Source organism: Neolamprologus multifasciatus, chromosome 13 (genome assembly GCF_963576455.1).
Source record: "Neolamprologus multifasciatus chromosome 13, fNeoMul1.2, whole genome shotgun sequence".
Taxonomy (NCBI): Eukaryota; Metazoa; Chordata; class Actinopteri; order Cichliformes; family Cichlidae; genus Neolamprologus; species Neolamprologus multifasciatus.
The window spans coordinates 4,976,357-4,996,318 of record NC_140451.1 but is presented as its reverse complement, the minus strand read 5'-3'; the positions used below and the strand labels follow the sequence as shown (position 1 = coordinate 4,996,318).

At 41.2% G+C, this 19,962-nt stretch overlaps 1 protein-coding gene and 1 long non-coding RNA gene across 2 annotated transcripts in view; both read right to left on the bottom strand.

The window, feature by feature from the left end:
• Nucleotides 1–19,962, bottom strand: part of LOC146504897 (ras and Rab interactor 2-like) — a 56,624-nt gene that overhangs the window by 17,203 nt on the left and 19,459 nt on the right. The window contains exons 3-7 of the mRNA XM_085183138.1: nucleotides 18,188–18,288; nucleotides 15,140–15,350; nucleotides 13,499–13,610; nucleotides 10,593–10,665; nucleotides 8,855–8,946 (exon numbers count right to left, since the gene is read on the bottom strand). Of these exons, the coding sequence (XP_085039264.1) occupies nucleotides 8,855–8,946; nucleotides 10,593–10,665; nucleotides 13,499–13,610; nucleotides 15,140–15,350; nucleotides 18,188–18,288 (589 nt within the window). The remainder of the gene's footprint in view (nucleotides 1–8,854; nucleotides 8,947–10,592; nucleotides 10,666–13,498; nucleotides 13,611–15,139; nucleotides 15,351–18,187; nucleotides 18,289–19,962) is intronic.
• Nucleotides 1,393–8,771, bottom strand: LOC146504899 (uncharacterized). The gene is made up of 2 exons (XR_014877661.1): nucleotides 6,429–8,771; nucleotides 1,393–6,395 (listed from the first exon to the last, which is right to left on the bottom strand). It is a non-coding gene; the product is annotated as an uncharacterized LOC146504899 (long non-coding RNA).

The window sequence follows — 19,962 nt, the reverse complement described above, 5'->3', positions numbered from 1 at the left end:
GTTAGGAGCTTTTCTCAACAGAGGAAAGAAAGAGAGAAATGGCACTAAACAATTTTAACACAACTCTTTGTTGAGCACTTGGAGTCTGAGCCGTACCAGACAAACACACAGCAGAGGAAACAACAGCATATGAGAAATATTAGTGCCAGACACAGTGCAGCTCCTTCACACAGCAGAGAAGAAACAACAGTACTTACTGTGACCCAAAGCTGAATGGCACAGGCTGATGTCAGTCTAACTCTGTGTTTAGAGGACACTGCGTCTCTGCAGGCTGAAACTCTGCTGGTTTCTGTGGCTCGCTCGCACTCCCTCTTTGTTATGACTCACTTGTGTTAATAAGGGTGTGGGCGGGCTGTTGGCACACTGTCCCCACCTCTCCTCTCCCCTTTCAGATGAAGCTGCGTGGCAAACCAAAACAAGTCCTTCCCCCCATTTCCGTCTTGCGCTGCTGATGTTTATTCTCTCTATAAGTAACCTTTACTTCTCAGACTTGCTGAAAAACTTCTTTGTACGTTCGTTACAGTTGTGCTAAAAGTTTACACATACTGATGATGGGAATGTCAGGGTAATGTTGGGATTTTAATGATTTCTTTCAACTGCTCTTTTTCCAGGGTGGAATGATTATACAGCATACATCTTTAATGATGTCAAATAAAAATAACAAAAAAAACCAACAAAAACTGGCCATACAAGTTTGAATTTATTTTGGATCAAAATCATACACACATCCCAAGAATATTTGGTTAAATTTCCCTTAGCAAGTTGCACCTTAATCATGCACCTTCAGTAGCCACCAAAAAGCTTTTGGCATAGTTCTGGTTAGATATAACCACTCTTCTTGGCAGACTGCATTGGTGGATTCGCTGGTGCGGACCCAGCTTTTAATCATGGACTGCAATTTATTTTCAATAGGGGTTGAAGACGTCCCAGACTGTCATCTTCAGAGTAGATAACACCAGTTAGTGTCATGATCCTGGGTCTTTTGACCCAGCGTTTTAAGTTTGAGTTTATTTTGTTCATTAGGTTATCTAAGTTCATTTGTTTATTAGATTCCCCTTGTGTATCCAACCCCTGTTAAGTCTCCCTTGTCCTTCATGTGCTTCATGTCTGTGTTTCTTATGTTGTCATGTTTGCGTTTCATTATGTTTCCCATTTTATTTTGAAAGAGGTCCTGTGTTCCTGCATTTTGTTTTACTTTTCCCCTGTGGCGTTGTTATGTTCATGTTGTGTCTACTGTGCCTTTCTGTTCCATGTTTCAGGTCCCAATGTTCTGTCTCCCCAGTCTGTTAAGTTTACATGTCTTGAGTTCCGTCAGTGTGTTTCCTGTTTTACTTGCACAGTCTGTCCTATGTTAATGTTTCTAGTTTTGCTTCCCTTGTCTCGTCCTGCCTAATTACTCCCAGCTGTGCTCTCCTCCTGTGGCTCATTCCCCCTCGTTATCCCTCAGTGTATTTAAGCCCCATGTTTCTCTTTGTCAGTGTTGCGTCCTCCCTCATAGCTGTGTGATTTTTCCCTGTGGCTCCTTGTGCTTTCGTTTTCCCAGTTTAGTTTTGTATTGTTTTTTGTCTCCCACTCCACGCCAGCAATAAAGCTGTGTTTTTTGAGTTTACTTTTTGTCTCTGCGAGTTTGCATTTGGGTCCTACTCTTGCCTGCACACAGCCGTATTGTGACAGTTAGCATGTTCAGGAATAACCCAGGAACCAACAAGACTCCCACGAACTGGAAACTTCTGGAACACAAGTGTCACTGTCCACACTGAAGTGAGTTTTATATCTCTATGGACTAAGAGCGTGGCGACCAAGAAAAAAGCCCCTGATGAAATTTGCAAATACCCACATGGACAAGCGAAAGGCCTTCTGGTGACCAGGTTGGCGTGGTCCCTGGCTGCTCCAAGCAAGATGCTAACCCCTGATACATCCATTAGATCGTGAGTGTGTGTTCATATTAGATAGAAGTCATGTTGTATAAACAACTTTGAGTGCTCAGGTAGGATAGAAAAGCACTATATATGAACTAGTCTATTTAACTGTGTTGCAACAATGACAATGTTTCATCCTTTGCAGCTGTTTGGATGTCAGTGGTACCTTTGCCTTGCACAAAGTGGATGGACTAATGACATATTTCCATGTTTCAATAAATTGCTGCACTCATTTTCACCTATGACTAGTAAAATAAAAACAAATGAGTGGAGGCTCAAAAGCTTTCCAGAGTATTGTGTTCAAAAGCAACTTCCACATATGAATGTTTTCTGTTTCAAAGATTTCACAACTTTCATCGGATTTTTTCTTTGCGTAAAAAATTTACCTGCAATACACAGTAATGCATTCAGGTGTGCTCATACGAGTATATACAAAGCACAGTAAAGCTCTCCTGCACAGTGCGCACATACAGAGTCCGAGACAGGAATGTGGTTCGCTGTGGTTTTGTGTAAGAACTGGGAAATTGTGTGACATCATTCAGAGCTACGGCTGCCAAACTGGAGCCAGGAAAAAAAAGTCAGAGGGAGGAAGTGGTGGCTCTCGGTGCTGAGACTACTTCAACTTAACCAAGTGGCAGATGAAACAAACTGTTCCATCAATGAACATGCCGCTTTCCATAAGAGTAGATCGGATTATCAGGCTGCACAGCAGGATGTTGCCAGACTCTACAGTGTATTAGCAATATGCTGAGCTGATCCTAAGGATTATCATCAAGATCAGTGTTATTACTAACAGATCAGTAACAACCAATCAAAACCCAACAGATCTCTTAATGAGCCTGGAAATGATGCTTTGCAGCTCTGCTTTGACAGCCTGCCGTAAATAAACAGGTACAAAATAGAATGTGTGAATCTCAGGTCAAATACTGAGCATAAGAATCAGGAAAGCTCGGGCATTGATTAATAAGTTATCACTCCCATTGTTAACATTCAGACAGAAGCTACTCTCAGGAGGTGCTAACCTTCCTTTTCACTTGTTAAATTAACTAAGACACTTGCAAGTAACATAATAGTAACACACTCAGGTGAGTCTGGTGTTGCCTGCCTTGCTAGTGTCTTGCCAATATCTACATAGAGCAGTTCATGAAAAAAACAACAACAACAACAACAAAACATGTGTTTCAGCTGCAAACCTGGGGTCCGTTCTTCGTACCTCGCTTACTACATCCAAGATCAAATGACACATCCAAGATCAAATCATCGCGCCAACTTTGAGCTCGCTATTCCGGTTCTCCGAACACACCTGTTGTTGACGATTAGTACAGCTGGATGAAGTAATGTGAGATCACTGGGTGGCTTAAAAGGGGCTACGCATCGATAGTAGAAACATTGATCGGCAACCCTTTGATTGGTCGGCGAAAATGTCGAAGGAGCGCGCTCAGTATTTTTCGGCAGCAGAGCAAGAACTCTTGATTGAGGGATTTCAGGAGTTTCAGAGTTTAATTAAAACGCAAGTGAACACTGCAAAGGCTGCAAAAGCAAGGAGAGAGGGCTGGCAGAAAGTTGCTGACAAATTAAACTCGTAAGTAATTTATTATATTATATTACATTATATCATATCATATTATATTATATTACATTATATCCTCTTTCACATTAGAGCCACAACAGGACCCACTAGAACATGGGAACAAGTAAAAGTGAAATATAAGAATATTCTACAGAATGGTAATATTTATCACTTACAGTGGGGCAAAAAAGTATTTAGTCAGCCACTGATTGTGCAAGTTCCCCGACTTAAAATGATGACAGAGGTCAGTAATTTGCACCAGAGGTACACTTCAACTGTGAGAGACAGAATGTGAAAAAAAAATCCATGAATTCACATGGTAGGATTTGTAAAGAATTTATTCGTAAATCAGGGTGGAAAATAAGTATTTGGTCACCTCAAACAAGGAAAATCCCTGGCTCTCACAGACCTGTAACGTCTTCTGTAAGAAGCTTTTCTGTCCCCCACTCGTTACCTGTATGAATGGCACCTGTTTGACCTCATCATCTGTATAAAAGACACCTGTCCACAGCCTCAACCAGTCAGACTCCAAACTCCGCCATGGCCAAGACCAAAGAGCTTTCGAAGGACACCAGGAAAAGAATTGTAGACCTGCACCAGACTGGGAAGAGTGAATCTACAATAGGCAAGCAGCTTGGTGTGAAAAAATCAACTGTGGGAGCAATCATCAGAAAATGGAAGACATACAAGACCACTGATAATCTCCCTTGATCTGGGGCTCCACGCAAGATCTCATCCCGTGGGGTCAAAATGATCATGAGAACGGTGAGCAAAGATCCCAGAACCACACGGGGGGACCTGGTGAATGACCTGCAGAGAGCTGGGACCAAAGTAACAAAGGTCACCATCAGTAACACACTACAACGGCAGGGAATCAAATCCCGCAGTGCCAGACGTGTTCCGCTGCTGAAGCCAGTGCATGTCCAGGCCCGTCTGAAGTTTGCCAGAGAGCACATGGATGATACAGCAGAGGATTGGGAGAATGTCATGTGGTCAGATGAAACCAAAGTAGAACTTTTTGGTATAAACTCAACTCGTCGTGTTTGGAGGAAGAAGAATACTGAGTTGCATCCCAAGAACACCATACCTACTGTGAAGCATGGGGGTGGAAACATCATGCTATGGGGCTGTTTTTCTGCCAAGGGGACAGGACAACTGATCCGTGTTAAGGACAGAATGAATGGGGCCAAGTATTGTGAGATTTTGAGCCAAAACCTCCTTCCATCAGTGAGAACTTTGAAGATGAAACGAGGCTGGGTCTTCCAACATGACAATGATCCAAAACACACCGCCCGGGCAACAAAGGAGTGGCTCCGTAAGAAGCATTTGAAAGTCCTGGAGTGGCCTAGCCAGTCTCCAGACCTCAACCCCATAGAAAATCTGTGGCGGGAGTTGAAAGTCCGTGTTGCTCGGCGACAGCCCCAAAACATCACTGCTCTTGAGAAGATCTGCATGGAGGAATGGGCCAAAATACCAGCTACTGTGTGTGCAAACCTGGTAAAGACCTATAGTAAACGTTTGACCTCTGTTATTGCCAACAAAGGTTATGTTACAAAGTATTGAGTTGTATTTTTGTTATTGACCAAATACTTATTTTCCACCCTGATTTACGAATAAATTCTTTACAAATCCTACCATGTGAATTCATGGATTTTTTTTTTCACATTCTGTCTCTCACAGCTGAAGTGTACCTCTGGTGCAAATTACTGACCTCTGTCATCATTTTAAGTGGGGGAACTTGCACAATCGGTGGCTGACTAAATACTTTTTTGCCCCACTGTATAGGTTTTCATTATGTGAATAACTTGAAAATCTTAGCTCAAACAGCTTCAAAACCTGTTTGCCTAGCACGGGGATGGATATTGAATTCTATAAGATAACGCCATAAATATGTGTGTATGCTTCTTCTATCAAGACTTACAGCTATTTATATGAAGTTGTACAAAAACGCTTTATTTCGTCAAGACAGTGCGTTTCCTACGATTACATGCATTTGAATGGGGGAATTCGCCCAAAACAAAGTATAGGTTTTCATTATGTGAATAACTTGAAAATCTTAGCTCAAACAGCTTCAAAACCTGTTTGCCTAGCACGGGGATGGATATTGAATTCTATAAGATAACGCCGTAAATATGTGTGTATGCTTCTTCTATCAAGACTCACACAATCACGGAGCCACACAAATCAATAACAATTCAATGATGTTGTTTAAAGTGATGGTTTCCAAAGTTTTTTGCAATGGGAACAATATTAAACAGATTAGAAGTTCGGGGGGGAGTATTGATGTGTTGTTCAAAAAACCCAAAAAACAATTTATGTTATTGAATTACTTACAGTGTTCAGAAAAATTCAGCTTTACTAATATTAACATAAATTAGGGTTAAATAATAATGTTTCATATTCATATTAAACAAGTACTCACTGAGGCCAAAACATCCATTCATCTACTTAGCTCTAAGCCAAGAACTCTGAATTGGCTAAGGGCTAACACATATCGATGGCAACCGTACACACCCATGGCCAGTTTAGAACAATTTCACTTACATCATGCGTGTCTTTGGAGTTCATGTATGTTTTCATTTTCTACGTTAGAAGCCATACAGTCATGGGGAGAACATGCAAAATTTGAGAGGGGTTTTCAACCAATGCAAACATGCTCCCATGCAGTCCCCTGAAAACCCAACAGTACATTGCTCAACTGGTCAAATGCTGATTGGCTGACAAGCTAAGCAGAGCTGGAACACGACAGTGGAGTTCGCTGCCAACAAAGAAGAGCGAAAAAAAGCTCAAGGATAGACTTCTATGAAGATCAGACCTCCCAAACAAAATAAGTTGTCCCCTTTTGGCTGTTAAAAAGAACCGAGGTCTACACTGAGACTAATGCAGTAAGTGGAGTCTCCACTCCACTCCACTCCACAGTAAGGGGAGTCTCCACTTACTGCTAGCTAATGTGAGAATCCATTAAAATATTCACGCCAACATTACATTTATGTCATTTATGCTCTTAGTTCTTTGAGCACATTTTTAAAGATAAAGTTATTATGGTGCAAACTTGCAAACTTTAAAAATAAATTATAGGGAAAACCAGAAGCAAAACATCAAAACTTAATCAATTCAAGACTAAATACAAAAACATATCATTGATCTTAAAAGTTCCCCTCCGAATTTGTCAGCCAAATAGAAAATCTGTACACATGAAGTGTCTAATGGGCCACTTTTGGACCCGGCTGCCAAGCTAAACTTTAAGAACATTACAAAAAGTCAGTTACCTTACTGAAAAACACCTTCCCTACAACAGTGTTATCACAGCTGGAGCTCCACACAACATAGGTAACATGACACTGACAACGTCACACTCAACAGTGATCTTTTCTCCTTTGTGAGTCAGTGGTGAAAGTAATACCCACAGTCTCACAAGCACACTTGTTCATATCAACGTCAGAAATGTCTCCTAGATCAACTATTCACTGTAGCTCAATTACCTTTAGCAACACAAAGGCCACTATTGTGTCACTTCACCAAAAAGGCGCCCTTTTTATGAATGAAAGACTGTTTGTGGGGGGGGTTGTAAAGACAAGTCTGTACGCACTTCAATAAAAGGCAAGAATGTCATCAAATCATCGTGTCACACGGAATTCTTTAAGAAGAAGTCAAGTCTAACTTTGAGTACCCCTTAATGCCTCAAGCTGAATCATAGTGGTAGAGTCTGAGTGGATAAAAAGAGTGCTGTGGAACATAAATCAAAGAGAGTTCGATTCTGAGCCCTTTGCTGCATGTCATCACCCACTCTCTCTCCCTGCTTTCCGGTCTACTCTCCACCATCAAACTGCCTAACAAAGGCTCAAAAAATAATCTTAAATGCTTGAATGTCATCGGAACTATTGCCTTTTATTCTGAGCCCTTTGCTGCATGTCATCACCCACTCTCTCTCCCTGCTTTCCGGTCTACTCTCCACCATCAAACTGCCTAACAAAGGCTCAAAAAATAATCTTAAATGCTTGAATGTCATCGGAACTATTGCCTTTACGATGAATTTACAGAAAACTAAATGTTGTAAGGGGTAACCTACCAGGGTTAGATTTATCCCTGCATACTTTACATGTTTAAAAAACAAAACAACATAAAAAGGGAAAATGTTTTTGATTTGTGTCACAATGATTATTTCCTTGTCCCTGGTTTGCTGAGACTTCATCCCATGATAGTAAAAGGGAGGGTTGCACCACGACTAAAACCACTATCGCAATTATTTGTCAAGATTATTCATTGAGTTTAGTGATAATAATGTTTGTCTTAGAGTCATGCTTTCACTTTTTCACAGGTGTTCATCTGTGACGTCTGTGTCCCTAAGAGGAAAAATATGAAAAAATAAGTCGTAATTGTCTGAGTTGATATTAAACAAGTCACAGCACCATGGCCTTCATGATTAGATGTAGTGCAGTTTGAGGTGAATTTTTAGGTGGTTGATTAAGTTAGTTGTGTGTCTTGTGGTGATGATAATTCTACAGCACTGTTATAGGATATGATGATTAATTATATGATGGTGGTTATTTATGGTGGTCCAGGAAACAGCTGTGATTGGTACATGCAGACAGGTCATTTAGGGAGCGCTTGATTGGCTCTTGTTTTGTGTATCACTGGCAGACCACCACTTTCAATATCATTTGATCGTCTTCATTAAATTGCGTTAAACTAAAATCGTGATTAAGTACTGGGTAAGGGACTGAGGCTGGTTGTTGGTGGTGATGACGTTGACCTCACACGATTAAGTCATGAACATGAATACAATCTCTTCCACAAACACAGGCGCTCTTGCCTGATTTAAACAAAGCTCAGTCGCACTGATCTGGGTGTGGAAGAGGTTTTTGTCCCTAAGAGTGATTCATTCAGCACCAGCGTGCCGGTTAACTCCTCAAATACCATGGAATGTGGTTGGGATGGGCCTCCGGGGAAAAAAAGTTTCTAAATGTGGGAAAAGAGAAAGTACCGTCTGCTGATGGAAGTCCACAAATCAGTTTGAACAAAAAAACTCTGAAACTGAGCAATCACTAATTACTTCCAAATGACTGTAGATGACTGAATGGAGAAGAATAGTAATTGGCTATCAACAGCGCTCAGCAGTAATTTACTTCCATACGTATATACTGCATTCCTTAGACTTACATAGAATACATAGCTCTATAAGCTACTTTGGAAATAAACAACCAACTATCACTGAGAGTTACACTGAACACAGATGTTACACAGACATTATTCTTCAACATTTAAAGTTTATATGTAGCCAATTATGTCATATTTATTTGTCTCTGCAGTTTGAGTTCCCCAGCTTGACCATTAACACACACTACATATAAATAAGCGAACAAACCTGCACCAAGCTTAGCAACTTCCTCAAGATCAGAAAAGGTTCTGGCTGAAGCGATGGCCTCTGGGAGCTTCAGAGTAAACGGCAACACATCCCTGAGAAAGAGAGAAAAGGACCAATGAAAGTTAGAACACGGAGGAAAAGCGGTTTGATTTAAAAAGCTACTCTCAAACTTGTGTTAGTCACCGTGTTGAAAAAGCTGTGGCTCAGCTTGGGTGTGCGATGGTGGCTAAGGTGTGGGTTCAACCACAGAACTGTGGAGGATAATATGTGCATGCTGCTGTGCTACCTCTGGGACTTTACCAAAACATTTCAAAGATTTTACAGTTTCGGTCATGCAAGCTTGCGTGAACAACAGTGAACCTAATTTTATGATATTGATGTCACAGTGAAGCCTGGACACACTGGGGCAGTGGAGGATATACATTTTTGATCCCCTGTTGAATTCCTCATTTTAACAACTTACTATAAAAAATAATTAATTAATTAATTAATGTGCGTTCTAGTGAGGAAAGAAGTATTTGATCCCCCCTGAGAATTTGTCCAGTACACTATCCAACAGATAGTTGTGTGGCAGCTACCAAAGGACTAACTGTTATCGAACCACCATTCACAGTTCCACATGAGGACAGAATTGACTGCTAAGAATTTTTGAACCAAAAGGTCATTTCCAAAGAGCTTCCAAACATGGCAGATTTCAAAAAGGATGAAATGAGAACATTGGAAAAGGGAAGGGCCAAAAGGAAGCCTAAAAAATATCTAGTGCAGAAGAACAGTATCTGAAAATTATATCCTTTGGAGGAAAAAAACATAAAATCCCCAAAACGACCGGACCCAGGTCAAGATACATCTGACTCACTGATCTACTGTTCATCATAGTCGCATCAGAAATCGACTTGTGGCTGTCAGAAAGCTATTCTTAATCCGCTCCTTTGCTCTGGTGCTATTACTCAAGAACTGGACAGAAAATCAGTGGCAACAGGTCTTACAGAGTGTCGAATCCAAATTTGAATTATGGTTCAAATTCAAAAGTCTGAAATTTGGGTATTATCGGTTATATATCAAATTCTGAGGATTCTGAACAAAAAGATTACGTAAATTTGTTCATGGGACTGAATGAACATGATTTTGTCTGAGAAACAAACATTATGCAAATAATCCAGTAATAATGAAGCAATTCCAGACACCAGGAGTGTTTTCGGACTTCAATGTCCAGGATGTCCTGTGAGGAATGCTTCAGAGGGACATTTGTTGTGCGACCCCCGTGCAGAGCAGGCAATAGATAGGTCAATACATATCTGAACAATCAACAGTGCATAAGCATTTTACCCATATTATGAACTGCTAGCAGATTGTGAATACGAGCTGTGGAACTTTTGAGCTTCCTCGTCAGATGCAGAGTTAGGAGCTCAGTGTTTCAAGGCGGGCTCAGACTGGAGCTGCTGCTTCTCCATATCAAAAGAAGCCAGCAGAGGTGGTTTGGGAGTCTGACAAAGATGCCACCTAGATGAGGTGTTTCAAACATATCCAGCCACAAGGAGACCACGGGGAAGCCAGAGGACAAACTGGAGCGATTGTGTGTTTTGGCTGACTGTAACTGGGTCAGCAGTTCTTCTTTCTTGACTTTTGTGATGATGGTTTTTAAGTAACAGAAACAGAAGCAGTAGATATGTGCTTTAAAGCTAACAGCTGAAATATGAATGTCTAACAGTTTGCAATAATGATGGTATGGTGACTTTACCTGCTGATGCAGCAGAAGGCCATGAGGCGGAAAAGGTCTGCAAAGCTCAGTCCTGATCCCTCTAGAGAGAAAGCTGTAGGAAAACAGAAGCACGTGATCAGTTCAGCGAAGGAAACCATCAGGGGGCAAAAAGCATTAGAAAAAGACAGCTCAGTCTTTTTGAAACGGTTTTCAGCAGCAAAGGCCAACGAGGCAATGCGAAACATTCAAATGTCAGAGTCAAGTTTTAAGTCAGTGCATGCAAAGTGTGGTTCAATTCTGCTTTATAGTCCCTTAATTCAAAGGAATCCCCACAAGGTTACAAACTATATCAATCAATCAATCAATCAATCTTTATTTATAAAGCACTTTTCATACAAAAAAATGTAGCACAAAGTGCTTTACATGGTTAAAAGCAGCCCACCCCACCCCGCCCTCCAACTCACTCCCCACACTTTCATTAACATAAGCGATGTGAATACAGATATACCCCCCCCCCCCCCACACACACACACACACACACCTACACACACACACACACACACACACACACACTTAAAAAGTAAAATTGGACTGGGTACGCATGAGCCAAGTGAGGAAACACTATCACAGGGAGCCGTCTGCACCGGAAGCCGGTCACAGCAGGAGGGAGGCAAAGAAGCCCCCCAGCCAGGCTGAGAGGACCCCCAGAGCCCCAGCAGCCACGGTCGATCACAGCCCCGGTGCAGAGAGCGCCCTCCGAGGAAACACTGGAGATATGACACAATAGGATATATACAGGGTAAAAAGATAAAATAAATAAGAACGGGATACAATATAAATATAAATATAAATAGAGTAAGAAGATTAAAAAATGAATAAGAATAAAATCAATAAATATTAGGTAAAACCTAGATTAACAATAGAATAACAGGATATAATAAATAAGCATAAAATAAATAAACATTAAGTAAAAGCTAAATTAAAAAGCTTTATACAAACAACAGTAACGAGAATGACAGTGGTGTGACCACTTTTCCTCGACTTACTGACTCATTAGTTTGTAAAAGAACACCATGCTGGAAAACGAAGAAGGAAATCCTTAGCACGCATGTTGTCGGTAATACACGAATCAAGAAGGCTGTTTGCTCACAACTTGGCACACAGTTAACGCTCCGGGCACTGAACTAAACATGACCAAAATCTTTTGGTTTGACTTTCCACTGAACACTTTAGATCCAGTCATCTCCACCTATGGCATCAGGTATCAGGAGCCCTTATTATTACCTGTCTGCTACTTTTGGGACAGATCATTGACAGATTAAACTTTTTCCTTCAGCCAAAGCGCCTGTATGCTGCCACGTGGCCAGTCAGCCTTCACTCTTACTGGTGCCAACTTGATCTCTTTTATCTGGCACGTCAATTCACAGCAATGACAGCAGGCCTGGTACCACATTCCCACACCACCCATCACAGGATACCTGCTCAAATACATTTATCAAAGTCCATTAATCCCAATTCTGTGTTAAAGAGCACAGGTTTAAACAGGCCACAGAACAGACTCGTTACAGAGAAAATGATTCACATCGAAGAATTCCCTCCCAGGTAGAACGCTCCTGTTAATGTTTTAAACTGTTATTGCAACACCTGCAGCTTTGCTTGCCAAATGTTTATCACAGCTCAATCAAGGGCCAGCTCTTCAAGCAGTGGACAATGTGGCTAAGATGAGCTTAGAGTCACACCAGATGGAAAATACCACTAATGGTTACTTAAGAAAAACAAAACAGTTCCAGACAGCAGTGTAGGGGTGGAAAAAACTCCATAACAAGGCAAGTTTTGGAGGTATGCAACTGCTGCTCAGGGGTGAATCCAGCCCTCTTTCTGTTTGCATTTCTGTTTGTCCTCCAGATTATTGCAGAATGTCTCTATGCATGTCAGCTTAAGAAAAGTCACTTAAAAGGAACAGGAAAGTGGTCTTTAAACATCAGGTCTTATAAAACAGTAACTCATTATTACTGCTGCAAATCACTGAGATCACTGAGAGTATTACAGTCGATGGAAATGCTCAGTAGAAGACTTTCTGTCTCACTGTGCTCATTGTTTTCTCTGCAGGTGCAAAGAGAAACGTCACTGTCTCTTTAGTTTAGCAGGGCTGAGATTCACACTCAGCACATTCTGTTGCTGAAATTTGGAAATTCCAGTTCAGTGCAGACAGAAACTGATGGCAACAGACAGGTACAAGAAGTAGACTGTATGCATTCTGGAAGTCTGGAAAATCCCACTTTTTATGTGGCTGAAAATGCAACACTAATACACTTATTCAGAGTGACAGGGAAGGAAGAAGTGAGCACAGAAATAAAGCGAAACAAACAATATATGAAAGCCTGTGACATATTTTGAAGACATAAGTATTAGGGTTTTACTACAGGCTTGTCTGCTATTTGCCGAGCTCATCTCTGATGACGGCCCTGCTGTGAGTGCTGCGGTCCTGCGTGGGAACTTGACAGCTGGAAGGTGTTCATCTTCGACCTCTCTGTGGTTTATAGTGTCGTTTAGGCCTGGGATTCTTTTTTTCAATTTTAGATTTAGGCCTTCAGCCTTCAGAAATACTGATACTGCCTGTCTGCTCAAATAGCTGGTTATGAGACAGGTGTGAGTCATGAGGAATGTTGTCACCAAAAACATCTAAACAAGTTGGGTTTTTGTTCAGTAATGGACAGCAATAAAGAGTCCTCAAAATAATTAAACCATTCTATTCAAAGAGCAGCTGATTGTAGTGACAAGTTTTGGTACTGCCTAAAAGTATCCAGTAGAGGAATTACCCCTGTAAATTTTTTGTTCCTCTCCTTGCATCATTCCACTATTAACAGCCCTGCCTGTTGCTGCTGGTGACTGACAGCTTTGCGTATCTCAGTGGTTAAAAATAGCAGAGAAAAACAAACACTTACTGTACTGGCTCTCCTTTACGGGGAAATCTTTGACAGGAACGCTCGAGTCTTTATCCATGCGTAGAGATATGACTTTTTTCTGCAGGCTGGCTGATTTCCTCACCACAAATGTCTATGGGTCAGGAAAAAGAAGACTTCCAGTTAATGTTTGCACAAAAACTGGGTCATTCTTCATGTTCTGGTGACTCAGCTGTGCTTTGTAGAGAGCTGGAAATACTGTAAGGAATGACCTAACATCCAGGCGCTTCCTGTATTTACAAAACGTATACACAACAATGGACGTGTAGTGCTGTATATTTACTGTTATCAGAGGCTAAAAATATCCTATCCTATTTTAAAAAACACAGATTTGGATGGAATCTTGCAGAGAGGTGGGGTATCAGCAATATCATTTAATTTTGGTCCCAATTATCCAAAATATTTTCTTTGAAAGCAGACAAACACCGACCATGGCAGAGATCCGTTTACTGTTTTTTTGAAACGTTTTTTGCAAAATGAGTTCTTTAAGACTCAAAAAAGTGACTCCCATCATGTTGTTGAGTGAGTGATCTTGCATATAAGCTGACTGCGTTTAAGCCCAGGTCAAACAATACACTACTACAATTAGGGATGGGTACCGGTTCTGACATAAACGGTAGTAACCAGACCAAAAAGCAGCGCACATTTCGGTGCTTTATTTCGGTGCTTTTTTTTCCTGATATGTGATACACTTTAGATTCTAGCCAATCGTTTTACGTTTCCGAGGATAGTAGGCGGGTCCAGGTACGTACGTTCTTTTAGAGCAGAGCTACAGATTAAAAATGCCCAAGGCAAAGCGGTCAAAAGTCTGGCTGTACTTCACAGCAAAAGATGCAAACTCAGCAGCCTGCAACAAGTGCTTTAAGCTGATACTGTCAAAGGAAGTAACACCTCAAATCCGATGAAACACCTGGCGACGCATAGCGTTTTTTTTAAAAGCCGAGAAATGCGCCGTATTTGATAGCTTGCTGTGAGACCTCACATCGAGCGCATCTACTGCGGGTGGGTTGCCTGCTATCGACCCGGAGTTAGCAACATGAACCCGAAGAGGAGAGTCCTGGCCCCTAGCCCTGCCAGTGTAGCAGAAATGATGAGGATGATGATGGCAGCAGCAGCCGTTCTTCTCTGCGTGAGTAGCTTAATGTTGTTCGTGTGTAATTTACGTTGAGTAGTTTAACCACGTTATTACATTAATGCATGTAAGGTGAACTAGCAAACACCGTCGTAGTTACATGCAGCTGTCTTCTTGTTTGATGGTAGATACTCCCTTCACCCTGGCCAAAAAGGCTAAAATGACCAAAGAAAAAGTGGAAAACAGTTAAACATGAGAGGTTTGTGGACAAAGTTTGTGTTTTTTCCATTGTTTAAGCACTGCTTCCAGCCAAGCACCGGCACCATTTCAAAAGTACCGGTTTGGCACCGGTATCGGATAAAACCTAAACGATACCCATCCCTAACTACAATTGTGGCTGGTTTTATTGAGGAAAAGAACAAGTTTGCCGTGTTAGTTGTGATTTCATGCCTCTGTTGTATTAAACATTAACTATTAATCCAAAGTGAGAGCCTCCAGGTAAGTTAGCAGTGTTGGAAAGAAGGAAGCCGCAGTGGCAGCTGTTGCCTCACCCCAGCTGGCTCGTTCTGCAGTATGTGCATGGCTTCCTCGTGGCTAAGGCCCAGCTGTAGCCACACAGTATGGGTATGCACCAGTCTGTCCAGGACGCTGAGGCGTCGGTGAAGCGAGTCGTAGCCAGAGTCTCTGGCACCGGCCAGCCCTCCACCAATGCCAGCACAAGGTGAGGCCTGCAGGAAGAGGCCTCCCACTTCTTCCCCCAGTCTGGAAAAACAAACACATAAAATCAAGCATCAGTGGCCGGCTATACAAACCACAAAAAAACACGCAGAATTTTTATTATAACGTGTAACATTTGAACATATTTCGGAATTGAATGCACGTTCAGAGACATTCTCACATGGTGCTATATCAAAGGGCGATCGTGGCTCAAGAGTTGGCAGCTCGTCTTGTAATCGAAAGGTTACCGGTTCGAGCCTCGGCTCGGACAGTCTCGGCCGTTGTGTCCTTGGGCAAGACACTTCACCTACTGGTGATGGCCAGAGGGGCTGATGGCGCGATATGGCAGCGTCGCTTCTGTCAGTCTGCAGGGCAGCTGTGGCTACAACTGTAGCTGCCTCCACCAGTGTGTGAATGAATAGTGGAATTGTAAAGCGTTTTGAGGGTCTCAAAAAGTGCTATATAAATGCAATCCATTATTATTATTATATCCACAACAAAACTGGTATTTATTAAAAATAGTTTTTTATTGACATAGTTAATTAATAAAAAGTAGTAAAAAGATGAAGAAATTTTGTAGATGAGCTGTTCCTTGGCAATAAACTCAAATAAAGAACGATACAAAGGTGGACTGATTAGATCGAACGCGCCCACGCAGACAAAAATCCCCAAAGTGTGGCTAAAATGACGCCTCGACTTCCTTTTTCACAGTTCCCTTTAATGAAATTTACTAGGAACTTTCTAGCAGTAAAAGTAAACCTAAGAAATTAGGAAGGGGGGCAAATACTTTAGAGCACTGTAGACTTTATGCTCAGAAAGCCTTGATTTCTTTTTTTTTTTTTTTTTTTTTTTTTTTTTTTTTTTTTTTTTTTTTCTTTTCGCCTGTCCCATTTGGTTCTTTAGCCGTCAGAATTGTTGTCTGAAGACCAACAAGGATACCCAATGGATTTATTTTGCCAAATGGATCATCATGGCATTGCCGTATTGGTCCATTTGATCGACCTTTGTTTTTATTATTTATTTTATTTTCAGTTGTTACAGACGGGACAGACATGAGTGAGGGATAGGAAAGGGAGAAAGAAAGAGGAAGGAAAAGAAAAACAGAAGGGGAGAGGGACAGTGAGAAAGGGGGGAAGAAAAAATATCTCCGGGATCACCTGTTGAGAGAAAAAGAATAGAAAACAAGCAAAAAAACAAAACAAAACAATGCAACATACTATACACAACACCATCGCATTAATCTAGCTAAGTGAAAACAGCAGTAAATACTAAATATTGAATGTTGTTGTGCAGCACGCAGGACAGACAGCGCACAATGTGCTTTGAAGTAGCAGCCAAGAAAGGTGTGATTTAAGTCTACGAATAGTGAACACCCATGTGCACACCTGTGTGGATCGGCGCGCTTGTATTCAAATGGTTTCCCCATGTAATGGTCTGCTAGAGGATGTAGAGAGCCATAGCCCCGTCCCCCAGGGCATGAAGCAGGCATGGAGGAGATCCAGGCCCCAGACATCCAGAGGCCCCAGAGTGCAAGAGCCCAAGGAGGACCACCGGAGGGGCATCCGTGCCACCTTCATGGGAAGGGCTGAGGATCCCCAGATGAGGGGTCACCCAGTAGCCACCGGGCAGAAGCTAGAGGGGGCTGCACCGGCGTGCCCGCCGGCTCTGCCGAAAGCCTTGATTTCTAAACTCTTGGTGTGAAGCATCAGTAGGCTATGCAGTGTTGTGATGGTTCCCTCCATGTAAGAACATTTATGGTTTGAGTCTTTGTTGGTTTCCTCCTGCAGTCCAAAGACATGCATGCTAGGTTAACTGGTACTTTAGCTGTGAATGTAAGGTTTAAACTGTAGAGGAGAAACAAGTTGTGGAAGAATACTTGGGCTTGTAAGCTAAAGCACTCAGTGCGACCCAGCCTTTAGTTTGCTTGCACAACAATCAAGACATCTTTTAACTTTGTATTTCTGAAAACAGAAGCTCGCATATTTACTTAATATGTTATTTATTAACGCAGTAAAGCCCCCTACTGAGATTACACACAGTTCTTCCAGCTCTCACTATATACTAAGATGCCCACGCACACTTTTAATGCTCAAAGTGTTCATAGTGTTTAAAAAAAGGCTATGAGTAATTCAGTAAATTTAGTTTAACACAGTGTGCCTCACAGGGCCTATCAGCCTCCTTCTCGGTTCCTCAGTAACTAACTGGTACTTTCTGAACTCTACAGAAACCGTCTCTCAGAGGAATTAATCACTGAAGTCCACACTGGACCTTCCAGCTAAGGTATGAAACTTTACATTAGATCCACAGGTGAGTGCTGCATGTTCACAAGCAAATCAGGTATTTGTTCAGAGACGTTTTTCTCAGAGTTGAGAAACAAGTGAGAAACACGCACTGCAAAGCAGCTCCTGTTTGTCAAGCTGACTCCTGACATTGCTCAGTGGCATCTTTGTGCCGATATCACCACATTTCACACATCAAGACCTAAAGCATTTGTATTCTATTTTCATTTGTATTCTATTTGTATTCTATTATTTGTATTCTATTCTATTTTTTCTATTCTATTTTTTTCTTATTGTATATTTTATTCTACTGTATATAGTATTTTATTTATTCTACTCTGTACAGTTGTGTACTGTATTTATTCTTAATGTATTCTAATTTTTGCTTCATAACTTTTGCACTGTCCACTTCCTGCTGTGACAAAACAAATTTCCCACGAGTGGGACTAATAAAGGTTATCTGATCTTATCTTAAAGGTTTGCTAGGAGTGCTCTCTGCTGGCAGCCATGGAGAAATACACCAGAAGAAATCTAAAGATATACAAGCACAAGCAGACACACAATTTAGGAACTGTCTTTAATACAGACACAGCATGAGCTCACCCCACAAGTGTTTCTGTCTTCTGATCTCCTCCCACAGGCTCCGTGTTTTTCCCCATCACCTTCTTCAGAGTGCCGATCTCCCAGGCAAATGAGTCGATGAGCTACACAGACACAGAGACAAAGACTCGATGATCAAAGTGCTTCTGCTGCGTTTCCTGTGGTGCAAACTCTTTGTGAGGATCAATCCGACCTTCGGCTCTTGGGAGTGAGGACATCCTGACTTTCAAAGGATGTTTTAGAACGTTATGGTTCAGCTTAGAGTCAGCTTTAGTTTATGTTTATTTTATTAGGATGTGTTTAAGAAGCGAAGGATGGCATTCGTCCATGAAAATCCTCTTCAGGAGAAGTAGAAGTACGTGTTTGTGGTTGCAAGACAGTCTACTCCCATTTAACCACTTCCCATTAACTAACCAAAGTTGCTACAGAGGAAACAATTTGTGTCTGTGTTCATGTTGGAACATCTTCATGTCCATACAGGTTCCACAGAGATCTGCATTGTTCACCATTCAAATCTTGTTAACCACAACACAGTATCAATATAACGTGGTTTGAATCGTAGTAACTCGAAAACAAACACATTTTGCAATTGTAATTATTTGATGCTTATGCTTATGATGTTTGTTTTAAACCAGCAGTTTAGTCCTCAACATTGCCCAACTGTTTAACTAAAAGTAGAAGTATTTTATTTTGCTGGACTCCACTTTGACAACAAGTGAAGTCAGGTTGCTGAAAAGAGATTTAACCCAGAGCCTTCTTGCTGTGAGATGCAAGAGAGAACAAGCAAGAATCCAACTTCCATGTAGTTGAGTTAGAGGTTATGTGGATGCCTGATCACAAACATTTCACAACCAAAAAGGTTGATCAAATGTACTAAAAAAAGACCCACACATCAGCTTTTTTAAAATGCCAGTTGCGACAGCTCTCATGTGATCACACACATACATATTTGATTTTTCTATCAAGTATTTCCTGTCAGCTGTTTTTCCACTTCTAGAGAAATCATACTGAGAAAAAAAATGTACAGACACACAAGAGCGGAGAGCCACATTCTTTTGACCAACTATCTTGTTTTCATAATAGCGATGAGCTAGCTCACTGATTTAACACACTGCATCCTGAATCGTTAAACATGAACTGTATTAGCTATCAAACCATAAAATACGCATAAAATATGTGAATAAGACTTTAAATTGTGCCTGTGCTGAACTTTCTTTTGTTTCTTTGTTGCTCAACTAACTTTATTCTGCAGGTTAACTATGGCCTCAGTAACAGCTAATTATAACTTATTGCACATTTTTAAAGCCACTGGCTCTAAAGCAAGAACAATGCATTATTAATTTTAGGAAAAAATAAACAATTTTAACAAACTAAAAGCTTTTAATAATATTTTTAATCCATAAAAGATTTCTATATACAATCATAAGCATCTTTTAGGGCTTCATGAGCACTGTATGCCCATCAAATAATGCTTTTTATAAGGCCTTGACAATAAGTATTAAGAACAGAAAGGAAACGTTCAGATCAGCCAGAAACTACCCTTTACAGGTAAACTGGCAGCAGACGCTTAAGGCCAGGAACACATCCAATCACAAGAGCCTATTTGTAAAATTACAACCCCCCCCCCCCATTTGTCTTTCCATATAAATTGTTTAGCTAAGTGAACGATTTGACACAAATTCAACCTTCTTTTTTCTTTGTGTCAGTCTGGCCTTGACCCTCGTCAGAGTCTCACTGATGTCATTGGTTTCACTTCCCAGTCCAGCTTCTGTTGGGCA